Here is an 11,666-nt window from a genome sequence, read left to right on the forward strand (position 1 = left end):
CCCCCCCGCCCGTAACCGGGAATCAAACTCATGACCTCATACTTGCCAGGCAGGCCCTGTGCCACTGAGCTAAATCCCCAACCCCGATCCCTGCTTTTAAAGAATCAAGTGTGGTAGAGCATTAGGAGTCAGGCTGATTTTGAATTAACTTTATATCATGAGGAAGCAAAACTACAAACTCTATTTTTTTGTGTGGGGGGGCACAGGGAATCAAACTCAAGACCTTGTGCTTGCCAGGCAGGCAGTGTGCCACTGAGCTACATTCTTGGCCCTAAGAAACTCTAAAAATAAGTATGATTGCAAAGAGGAGGACTCCAAGCCCAGATGACCGGGGAAGGCATTGGAAAGCTCACATCAAGCTTCAAGCTTGGAGTGACAGGGTTTCTGTATGTGAAGCTATCGTACAGCATTCCAGCCCAAGGATATGATAAAAGCAAAGGTCTAGAGTTAGAAAAGCATGATATATGTTCTGCGAATCTAAATTAGTTTAGCTGGAATATGAAGGTTTATGTTCCATTATTTTGGAATAATGGGAGGAATTTCAGGTTTCCATATTCTAGGCCAGGTTGCAGAATGTATGTTACCTAAGTAAATTTATTCAGAATTTTATTGTTGTTTTGTTTTTTTTTTTGGTTTTTCTCCGGTACCGGGAACCGAACTCACGACCTTGTGCTTGCCAGGCAGGCGCTTTGCCGCTGAGCTATATCCCCAGCCCCAATTCAGAATTTTATTTTATTTTATTTATTTTTTTTTTTGGTTTTTCTCCGGTACCGGGAACCGAACTCACGACCTTGCGCTTGCCAGGCAGGCGCCTTTGCCGCTGAGCTAAATCCCCAGCCCCCAATTCAGAATTTTAAAAGTTCTGAATTTACTCAGGCTACAACAGGGAACATGTAGAGTTTGTCAATAAGAATACTGTAAGATTTTTCTGATGTTTTAATTAGATTGAGGCAGGAAGGAAGGAGAGTTTGGAGACAGAAAAATGGTTAGTAGTCGATTAATGGGAATTTTAATTAAAAACTGGTTATGGATAGTAATAGAAAGGGGTGAATGAAGGAGGGCATTTAAAACTAAGATATTTGTGTATTGGAATGTTATTATTTCACCCATTTATTCAGCAAGCATTGCATGACCATGATGTGCCAAGTACTGTGGAGACAGTAGTGATCAAAATTTTCATTTTCATCTCATATCCTTTACTTAGTTTACTCAGTAGGGAATTTACAGTATCTTTTGAAATGTGTAATTCTGTATATGACCATTAAAGTAGAGGACACAGAAGTGAGTATGAGCACATATGAGCATCCGTGGACACTTAATCGTCCGTGTTATACTTCACTGAAAGCAAAATACCAGTATTATCATCCTCAGCTGAAATACTGCTGGGAAGTTAAGCATGCTGTTACACACCTGTAATCCTAGCACTTAGGAGGCTGAGGCAGAAGGATCTGCAAGTTCAAGGCCAGCTTGGGCTACATAGAGAGTTCAAGGCCAGCCTGTACTGCATAGTGAGACCTTGTCTCAAGAAAAAAGAAAAAAATACTGTTGGGAGAGTTGGCTAGTGTGAAGTCAAGCAGATACCTCTACCTGAGTTTTTGCTTCCTTTACTAACCTGGATCTGACAAATGCCCTCAGGAAAATTGACAAGGAAATCTTTGCTTTTTTGTCCTTTCGTTTGGGCTACATCCTATGTGACCCTATTTTTAGACATCTGCATTAGTACTGACGCGATAATCCTGTTATTGCTGTGTTATCGCACTGTGAGAAGTGTTTGCAGATCTTGGTTCTTCACTTCATAAGGTCATTTTGAGTGTGTGTAACGTTAGGGACCGAGTCCAGAGCCTCACGCGTGCAGGGAAATTACTACTGAGTCACATCTTCAAAATTATTGTTCTTTCAAGGCTCTTGGGCCGAGGATATAGCTCAGTGGCACAAGAGCCTGTCTGGAAAGCTCAAGGTCCTGAGTTCAATTCCTGATACAGAAAAAAAAAAAAAATCAAGGTTCTTAACACACAGAAATGAAATATATAGAAATTATATAGCAGTAAGAATAGAAAATCTTGTTGGAAACCAGAGTACTGGATATAACCATGCAGACGATGGAGGCTGATTTTATCTTAAAGACAAGATTTCAAAGGTCAGCCTGTACACATTGTGAGTATTGTTGTCTCTGTAAGGGAAGGTTTTCTAGTGGAAAGATCCCATCTCCCACAATTTGGGGATACCTGTGGTCTCAGTTGCCACCTACAAAGGACAACAAAGAAAAGATCAGATGTTCTTGGAAGTCAGCCGAGTCAGGGCAGCTTCCCTGAAGCCCTTACTTCCACATCATGGTAGTCTGCAGGTCAAATTTAGAATCACGAGAGGGACACAGGGTGCACTGAGAGGGTTCTTCAGACTTCTCGGGACGAGTTTCCTTCCCAAAAGAAAATCAGTGCTTTCTTCCTTTCCCCGAGCAGTGCAGAGGAGGGAAGCAGACTTCCGGTCAGGAGTGCACACCTAACCGTGGGCACTCGAGTGTGGCATGCATTACCCTGAACTTCTCCTATCTGCCCTGGTGGATCAGTTCCAGAGCTGGCCACAGTGCCTGCCATCTCTCATGGCCTTGTGCATTGATTTTGCTGCTCTTCCCTTCAAGAAGCTGATTTCCCATATTTTAAATATTGGGTGGCCTTCTGAGTAGAATTAGTGAACAAAATGTGGCAGAAATAGCATGCCCCGAGTTCCAGCACCTAGGCCTTAAGATGCTACACCACTTGTTTTTATCCTCTAGGAGCCTGAGCCTTCATGGGTGTCCGGTTGCCCCCACAGGCCACTTGAAAAAGGGGAGACCTTAGAGGATAGAAGACCATAAGGACAGGGGACCCAGCCCTCTAGCAGCCAGCTGAGGGGCCAAAAGCAAGCAAGGTCTTGGATCCACCACCCAAATCCACGCCTTCTGAGTGAACCCAGTCCTTATTAAATGGAACATAGGTAAGCCATCCTAGTTGGGCCTGCCCAGGTAATACATAGAATTACAAGAAAATACATAATTATTTAAGATGCAACATTTTGTACTTTTTTTTGTATGTTTTTTTACTGTATGACCAAAATCACAACATCTCCCGGGACTAGTCAATATACTGTTATTAAAAGTTTGAGAAGACAAGGAAATATAAAGAGAAGTCAAAGTTAGAGCTAAGTGAGAATAAGACAAGTGCAATCTGTTTTCCAGAGACAGGGTTCATTGGCTGACTAAGCTGCAAGGATGGTAGTCAGAGTCCCAGGTGCAAGAGTTTGTGAGGGGCAAAAATGAGCCGATAGAAGCTGGGCCTCTTTCTGAGGTGACTTAGGTTGAATTCTCTGAGAAGCAAACGCTGAGAGCTGGGAGTTCAAAAGCTTTACTGGAGTGGGGAGGAAAGACAGGAGAAAGAGGAATTGGGCAGCAAGAACTGTCAGATCACCATGCAGACCTCAGTCTCTGCCAGCCCGACGGGGGAGTTTCAGCTAACTCAGCCCTTTTCTCTTGCATGTGTGTCAGTTTTTGGCTAGAAAAGAATGAGACAACTGCCAGGCATGGTGCTGCATGCCTGTAATCCCAGCATTTGGGAGGCTGAGACAGGCTGAGATCACGGAGTCCAAGGCAGGTCTGAACCACTGTATATAGCAAGGCCCTGTCTCAATAAAAACTGTCAGTTAAGCAGCGTCCTCTGGGCTAGGCAGTCAGTTCTTTCTGGCAGGGGCGTATCAAAAGCAGCAGGTCTCTGTGCTTGGTAAGGGGAATAGTGGGTTTACATAGGTTCTCAAATAGCAACTTATTGGTCCCTAGATTGTATGCACTAAGGCAATTACTATTATTTGAGAATGGTTATTATGAAAACTGAATTCAAGACAACTGTACTCTTCCCCTCTTCAGTGTTGAGTAATGAGGTAGTTGTCACCCTTGGGGTCCTGCAGCATGTTAGAATTTGTTACATTACTACCAAGAGATAAAAAAGTGTCTTTAAATTCTCCCTCCTCCTAAACTTAGCCTAAAAGACAGAGTGTTTTACTTTTGTGCATAAGGAACACTTGGCCTACAAAATAGAGCAAATTCTCAAAAGTTAACTGAATGAATGTAAAATGCCATTTCTTACTTATAGTGGTCATGCTTTTTTTTTTTTTTTTTGAGACAGGGTCTCGCTGTGCAGTTCAGGCTGGCCTTGAGTTCACTTTGTAGCCCCGGCTGGTCTCGAACTTGCAACCATCTTCCTGCCTCAGCCTCCCAAGTGCTGGGATTACAGGCTGTGCCACCACGCCTGGCTAGTGGCCATGCTTTTGAACAGTATCCTCGATGTTTATTTCATGTAGTGTTTTGTAAGCTCCCTTTATTTATGTACTCATTCTAGTAGGTTAGAATTCATTCAATTTCCAAAAGATGATCACATAAAAAGTGACTGAGGCCGGGCGTGGTAGTGCATGCCTGTCATCCCAGCACTTGGGAGGCTGAAGCAGGAGGATTGCTCTGAGTTTAAGGCCAGCCTGGGATATAAAATGAGTTCAAGGCCAGCCTGAACTGCACAGTGAAACCTTGTCTCAAAAAGATAAAAACAAAAACAGTGAGAGAGTAAGAAATGGTGGGGATGAGGATAGGGAGGGATCGGGTCTGCAGCAAGAAAGAAGTTAAAAGTTTGATGCTGGGCATGGTGGCGCACTCGTGTAATGCCAGAGCTCAGAGGCTGAGGCAGGAGGATTGTTGTGAGTTTCAAGACCAGCCTGGGCTACAAAGTGAGCTCAAGGCCATCCTGAACTGCATAGCAAGACCCTGTCTCAAAAAGACAAAAAAAAAAAAAAAAAGAAAAGAAAAGATAAAATATGTAGCTAAAAAGAAGTTATAAGCTTGAAGAATAAATTAAAGGTCAAGAGAAGGAAAGAGGGGGCTGGAAATTTAGCTCAGCAGCACAGCACCTGCCCGGCACATGCAAGGTCGTGAGTTGGATTCCTGGTACCGAGAAGGAAAAAAAAAAAAAAAAAAAAGAGAGAAGGAAAGAGAAAGTAAAATTAAAAAAAAAGAGAGGAGGAAGGAGAGGGAGAAGAAAGGCAGGTAAGTCAACGAAAGGAGAGGACGGGAGAGGAACAAGACAAGTGAATGGAAAGGAGACAGAAAAGGAAGTGGAGCGGTGGGCGGGGTTGGGGAGACAGGCTCAGCGCCGGGCTGCTGAGGAAGCGTCCACTAGCAGAGGCCTCGCTCATAGCTGGCACCGCTATGGGCACTGGCACCTACCGAGAAGGTGAGTCTGGCTTAGTTCCAAGGCATCATCTACGTCTGGGGGCCGGGGGAGGTTAAAGAATGGAAGGGTTAGCAACCCACCTCCTTCCATAGGCTTGAAGGAAAAGATTCAGAAAGCTTGCCAGGTGGCAGAGAGAAAGATGTTTCCTCCCCAGTCAGCTGCTCAAGACTCCCATGTGCTCTGCTCCACCAGTTCCATGTTAAGAGGACCTGTACTACACTGGTGGGGGCAACCAGGACCAAATCTTAGTTCTGTACCTTGAGTTGAGCCCAAGTCAGGTTTATTTACCTCCTTCCCGTCCATGTTCCGGCCAGCCTTACATCATGAGTCTCCACATAGCAGGAAGCACCGTCCCGTAGCACCAGCTGTCTCTGCCAACCTGGCTTCTTAATCCAATTTTGCTACTAATCGGCTGAGTGACTTAGGGAAAGTCATCTTACTGGTTCCACCCCATTAGCAGTAAGATACTGATTTACCATTTCACAAAGAAAAAAGTCTCAAGAATTTAGGAAATTTAATTCTTTGGAGGCGCGGGTGAGCGCCAAGGACTGAATTCAGGGCCTCAGACGTGCCAAGCAGGCCTTCTCTCTGAACTACACTCTCAGCTCTGGAAATTTTTATTTTATTCCTTAGCTCTTTTTTTAAAATTTTGAGACAGGATCTTGCTAAGTTGCCTAGGCTGGACTCAAACTTGTGATCCTCCTGCCTCAGCTTTCAGAGTGCTGATTGCAGGTGTGTGCCACCATGCCTGGCTAAAATTTCATCCTTTAGGAAAACAAGCTCTTAAGGGACGAACTTGAACCTTACCAGGCTGTGGAGAGTAAAAGTGAAAATTAAAAGCTTCACCCCCTCCCTCGTCGGCTTTCTCTGCCTTTTTTTCTTTTGTGGCGCTGAGGAGCAAACCCAGAGCTTCAATGGGACACAACGTACTGCTGGCCTGCACCCTCCGGCTCCTCCACCTTTTGGGTTGGGGGGGCACTAGGGATTGAGTCCAGACTTCACACTGAGGTATAATCTCCACATCCCCAGACTTTTTTGTCTTGCTAAATTGCCCAGGTGGGGAAACTTGTAATCCTCCTGCCTCAGCCTCTTAAGAGTGCTGGGTTTACTTAGGGGCATGTACCACCATACCTAGCTTCCTTTTTTTTGCGGGGAGGGCGTGTACCAGGAATCAAACTCATAACCTTGTGCTTGCCAGGGAGGCACTGGGCCACTGAGCTACTTCCCCGGCCCTTCCTCTGCATTCTTAATGTTAAGAATTCTCCCTCATCTTCTAGGTAAAATTCTCAGAATTGAATTTTTCCCCTTTCTGATCCCAAGGATCATGGGATTTTAAAAACCTGGGTTATACAGACTCACTGCATCTGCAGGCTGTCCTAGGGTTTGGAAAAGACTGGTCAGCAGCCCCCAACCTCCAAACCAAACTGTACTAAACCAACAAACAGAAAAGCCTGGTGGTGGAAGGTCCCGGGCAAAGCGGAAACCTCGAAAATGACTGCACACAGTGGGCAAATCCCTACCTTTGAAGAACATAAACTCCACAGGAAAAACAACTTTCCATGGGGAAATGATGTTCACTAGAGGTTGTTTTAGGACAAAACTGAATAAATTAAACTTTTCAACACCATATGTTCAGCTTTGGCAGGAGATGTAGGTGGGAAGGGAATCTCCATGTTAGGGAATGCCTGTATCACACCCCAGCTGGCTACTTAAAATATGAAATAAAACACACACACACACAAATATTTGGCCAAAACACCTTTAATGATGGGGGAGGACACTAGTATCTCCTGTCTGGTCTTGGCATTTCACTATGTTAGTAAGAGCTGGAGCCCACTACTGTACTTTGGAGGAGAAGCCATCATTCACGTCAGCATCAATCAACAGCAAAACCCTCACTTTCTCCTCTCAGGGCTCCAGTTCCGAAGGGTCCTATGTTAACAGTAAGCACTACATCTCACTACAAGACAGGGAGGCAGGGAGGGGCACCTGGAGCTTCTCTCTCCCCATGTCTGGGAACCTAAGAACCAGACAGAGGCAAAGACAAAATCCTCGGTCCTTGATCAGTCAAAAGGGGAGGAAAGGGACCTTAAGAGAGAAAGGTAAGGAAAATACAAAGGGTCAGGGAATAAAAGAGGGAGTTTATCTAAAACTAGAAGCACACTAGTGCTAGGCAATCTCCCACGACCCCGGTGCACTGCCGTACACCACGTCACTATTAGCCCGAAAGAACATTGACGAGAATTCCACATCCCTCCTCTTGTATCAGTGCCCATTTTTCCACCACAGATTCCCAGCACGCCCTATGTTTCAGCAACATTTTTCCACTCTGTCATTACCTCCTCTACCACCTTCACCAGCAGAGCTCATTTGAGATGTGAACTAACTTCACATTTCCCAAAATAGGAGGTCTCTTGGCAAGAAGTCTGCTGGTTTACCCGTGCTGAGAAGCAGTGATGAATGAGAGCCTGGAGAAGCCCTGGCGCACCCATCAGTCAGCGTGGAGGCCTTCATGTGACTACCAACGCAGGTGCTGAAATGTGTGCTGCATTTCTCCCTACCGCCCTCGGTCTGGACACAACTACTGGAAGGGCTTCATCGGCACCTTCTGGAGCAGGACGTGGAGGAAGGATGTGTGCTTTATAGCTTCTCTTCCACCTCACCGCTTCCAGCCGAAATAGGAGGGGCTGTCTTCCCCTTGCCTCTCTCGAGGAGTGTTGCAGCCGCCTTCCCCGCCACAGTTGCAGACCGCACAGCACTGGGAGCTGGGAGCGCCAAGCCCGAAATGGCAGTGGAGGGGAGGCTGGGGCTCCGGGCGTAGCATACAGGTCACGCTGACGAGAAAGCCCTGTACTGTTGCAGAACGGTAGGGCAGGAAGGTCCTGGGACACGAGGTCCTGCACTGTGAACTGGTCACCAGTGAGAGTGGCACTTGGCCCTCTGGAGACAGCTGCCAGTCCCTTTGGGCTGGGCTGTGGGTCCGATGATGGGTGCTCAGGTGCACCTGCCAAAGGGAGAGGAAGAGAAGCAGAGGGCTCCCCTCGAGAATGTAAAAGCTGTAGAGGATCTACTCTCTTCAGGTAGAAAGAATAAAGAAAGGAGAATTCCTCAGGGGGCCATCCCCAGGTAAGCACAGTTTCCAAGCTAAGGGACTGGGGGAAAGCCGCAAGAGACGTATCATGTAAGAACTCGGAGAAACAGACAAGTAAGGGCTCATCAATCTTGGAGGTCTTTCTATGGAGCTTGCAGCTTCTGCTCCCCGGGTCAAAGGGTAGCCGGTACAGAAAACACTCACGGGATGGCAGGATCGTCTTTTCGAGGGAAGGGGGAGAGCCCTGGGGAAGGGATGGACGGTGAACAGCCAGGGACCAAGGAAAGAGCAGCAATATTCTGAGGGCCGTGGGGAGCAAAGGGCTGTACCTGGTGATGAGCCAGCAGCATGTGCTTCTTGAGAGTAGCCCTCTCCAGGAAGCCCTGCCTGCAAAACACACAGGTGAAGAGTGGCCCCTCCTTGGCGTGGGTCTTCTGGTGCTCCTCCAGAGCCGTCTGGCTGGGAAAGGCCTGGCCACACGCCTCACAGGCCTTTCTGCCACCGCTCTCTCCGGGCTCCCTCCTCATGGCTTCCTGCAGGCTCAGCTCCTCCCCCAAAGGGGTGCTGGTGCCTCCCGCTTCCGGGCTGAGGGCCGCGGTGGGCCGTGGGCTTGAGCTCCTCTCCGGTCTGCGTCCCTCCTCCGGGCCTCCTGGAACATCACTGCTCCCCTGCTCCACGGGCTGGGCTTGCTCCAGACTGTCCGCTGGGGGTGGAGGCGGTGGCAGGGAGGGCTGCTGCGCTGCTTTCTCGTTACTGTCCATCTCCTTCCCGGTGGCCGCCGCCGCCTCCTCCTCCGCCCCAGAGGCCTCTTCCGAGTCACCGCGAACTGATATCGCCTTCTCGCCTCCGCTCTCCGAGCCTCTTCCCGCCAGGGAATCTTCGTCGGTCACATCCTCCTCCTCTTCCTCCTCCTCGTCCTCTTCCTCAGACAGCTCTTCTGGGGATGGCTGCTGCGAGGGCTGCTGGGGGAAGCTCCCTGCCGCGGAGACCGCACACTGCTCAGAGCCATTCTCCGGGGCAGCTCCTCCTCCCTCAGCGACCGCAGCAGCGCCGTTGGGGATCTGGCCTCCCAGATGCATGCGCACATGCTGCTGCAGAGTGACAGCGTTGGTGAACTTCTTCTGGCAGATGGGGCAGGAGTTCTGCGCCCGGGCAGCTGGACTTGCCTTGTGGCCCACGAAATGTGCTCGCAGGTTGCCCCGGGTGGAGAAGGCTCTGCCACACACTTTGCATTTGAAGGGTCGCTCTCCTCCGTGTTGACCATAATGCAGGCGGAGGGCCCGAGGACAGCTCAGCACCCGCAGGCAGATGACACACTGGTTGGGTCCAGAAGAGGTCGAGGAAGAAGGCGCAGGGGCAGAGGTGGTGGGGGCGGCAGCAGCGGTAGAAGCCACTGCCACAGCTCCCTGTCGGTCAATCTTCTCTACCAGCTGCTGGAGCTTTGATGTCTCCGAGGGAGAGGCCCCCAAGGGCTCTAGCACATAGGGGAAGGGGAAGCTGCCAGTGGACTTGAAGTGGTTGGTGAGCAGTGCCCAGCTGGGCAGCGAAGTCACCAGCTTACTCAGCTGCATTCGGGTTGCTGTGCCACTTTCTGCCACCCCGCTGATAGCCGAGCCCTCATTTCCCGGGGGCGTGTTTTCATCAGCCTTATTCTTGGGTTCTACGGCTTTCATGAGCACGAACTTATTGAAAGCAGGGAGCCCCGGAGCCGTGACTGTGCCCGCACCGGTGGAGAGCAGTGTGAGGCTCTCTGTGGCACTGAGGGCTGTGGTGGAGGCCGCCAGAGGCTTGCGTTCCACACCCCCGCCCGGTGCGGCTCCCTCCTCTTCGGCCTTCTCCGGGGGCACAGACATACCATAGGGCAGGCCGCTGCTGGTGATGACATAGTCTAGGTGCTCCGGCACTGGGTGTGGGTTCATCTGCACGTGCGGGTACTTCTCTCTATGGCGGTGGAAGTGCACTTTGAGGTTGCCTCGGGTGGTGAAGCGGTTCCCACAGACATTGCACTTGTAGGGCCTCTCACCCGTATGGGAACGAAGGTGGATCTGCAGGGCGCTGTCACTGCCAAACACTTTGGCGCAGAAGCGGCATTTGTGCCTTCCGCCAGGCTTCTCCAAGGGACCCATCACTTCCCCATAGCCCAGCTCGCCACTTCCGTTCTTTGGCTTCAGGAGCCCAGGGGAGGCAGTGGCCTCCAGGCCGCGGGCTGTCCCGAGGCATTGTGCTGCCAACAGTCCTGTGCTGCCTGGGAATGCCAGATGAGGCGAGGCCATCAGCTGATCTGTGCTGCCTGTCAGGGCTGAGGAGGGCGTGGGGGCAGGTTTGTGGCTTCGCGCAACCCCTCCAGCAGAGAAGGGATGCTGTGAGCCCAGCGGGTGGTACAGGTGGAAGAAAGCCTGCTTTGGCGTTTCTGCCGCTGAGGAGGAGGAGGAGGAAGAGGAAGGTGCCAGTGTCTTGCCAGTTTGCACAGGCTTGATAGGGCTGAAAAGGGGCAGCAGGGGCTTGGTGGAGGAGGCAGTCCCCGTGCCCGGCAGCTCTGAGGGACTCGCAGGGGCACCCACGGTTTGGCCCAGGGAACCCAGCAGCAGCACCTGCCGGCAGATCTGCTCAGTCATTTGCATTTGATGGATCTGGCGCTGCTGCAACACCCGCAGCTCTTCCAAGATCAGAGGGATGTTCAAGTGGCCGCTGCCTACTCCTGGGGGCGGAGGCGGAGGCGGTGGAGGGGGAGGTGCGGGGGTAGATTCTGGAGGTAACGGGGTTGCTCCCAGCTTGGGACTGGCCAAGATCAGGCCGCCGCCTCCCCCAGCCGCTGTACCTGTAGCAGCGACTAGGAAATGCCCGGCAGATTCCTCTCCTCTCCGCTCTTGGCCCCAGGCGGGATCCATGGGCCCCGAGGACCCGGCATCTGGGGGGTTGCTGTGCTCTACATCCATGACCTGAGGGCTACTGTGACCCTCAGGCCGGGGTTCAGAGGCGGCAGAAGAGTTGTTGGGGTTCTCCTGGCCCCCAATAATCACCATTACAGGAGGGTCAGTAGAGCATGCGTTCTGGTGGGCGAGGAATTCAGCTGGGTCAGTGAACTGCGCGCAGCATTTGGCACAGACTTGGGGGCGGTCACCCTCGCCAGCATCACCTGAGGAAAAGAGAGAGAGCGTGGGTGTGCGGTTGCGCGCGGCAGCAGAGCTCTAACGGTAGCCCAGTAACCGCCAGCCCGGGACGGAGACAGCTCACCACCAGGCCACGCACAAGGCCGGAGCGCGCCCGACCCGAGAGGACGCGAGACCCCCGCGCCCGCCCGCGCCGCCCTGCGTCCCTCGCCCTCC

General features: G+C 50.8%; 1 protein-coding gene across 1 annotated transcript in view; it reads right to left on the reverse strand.

Moving 5' to 3' along the window:
• Positions 1-6,992: 6,992 nt before the first annotated feature.
• The window catches only part of Sall2 (spalt-like transcription factor 2), a 14,701-nt gene continuing 10,027 nt past the window's right edge, over positions 6,993-11,666 (reverse strand). The window contains exons 2-3 of the mRNA XM_005412122.2: positions 8,670-11,476; positions 6,993-8,253 (exon numbers count right to left, since the gene is read on the reverse strand). Coding sequence (XP_005412179.1) covers positions 7,909-8,253; positions 8,670-11,476 — 3,152 coding nt within the window. The 3' untranslated portion in view covers positions 6,993-7,908. The remainder of the gene's footprint in view (positions 8,254-8,669; positions 11,477-11,666) is intronic.

This window comes from Chinchilla lanigera, unplaced genomic scaffold, assembly GCF_000276665.1.
Source record: "Chinchilla lanigera isolate Chin_1 unplaced genomic scaffold, ChiLan1.0 scaffold00149, whole genome shotgun sequence".
Lineage (NCBI taxonomy): Eukaryota > Metazoa > Chordata > Mammalia > Rodentia > Chinchillidae > Chinchilla > Chinchilla lanigera.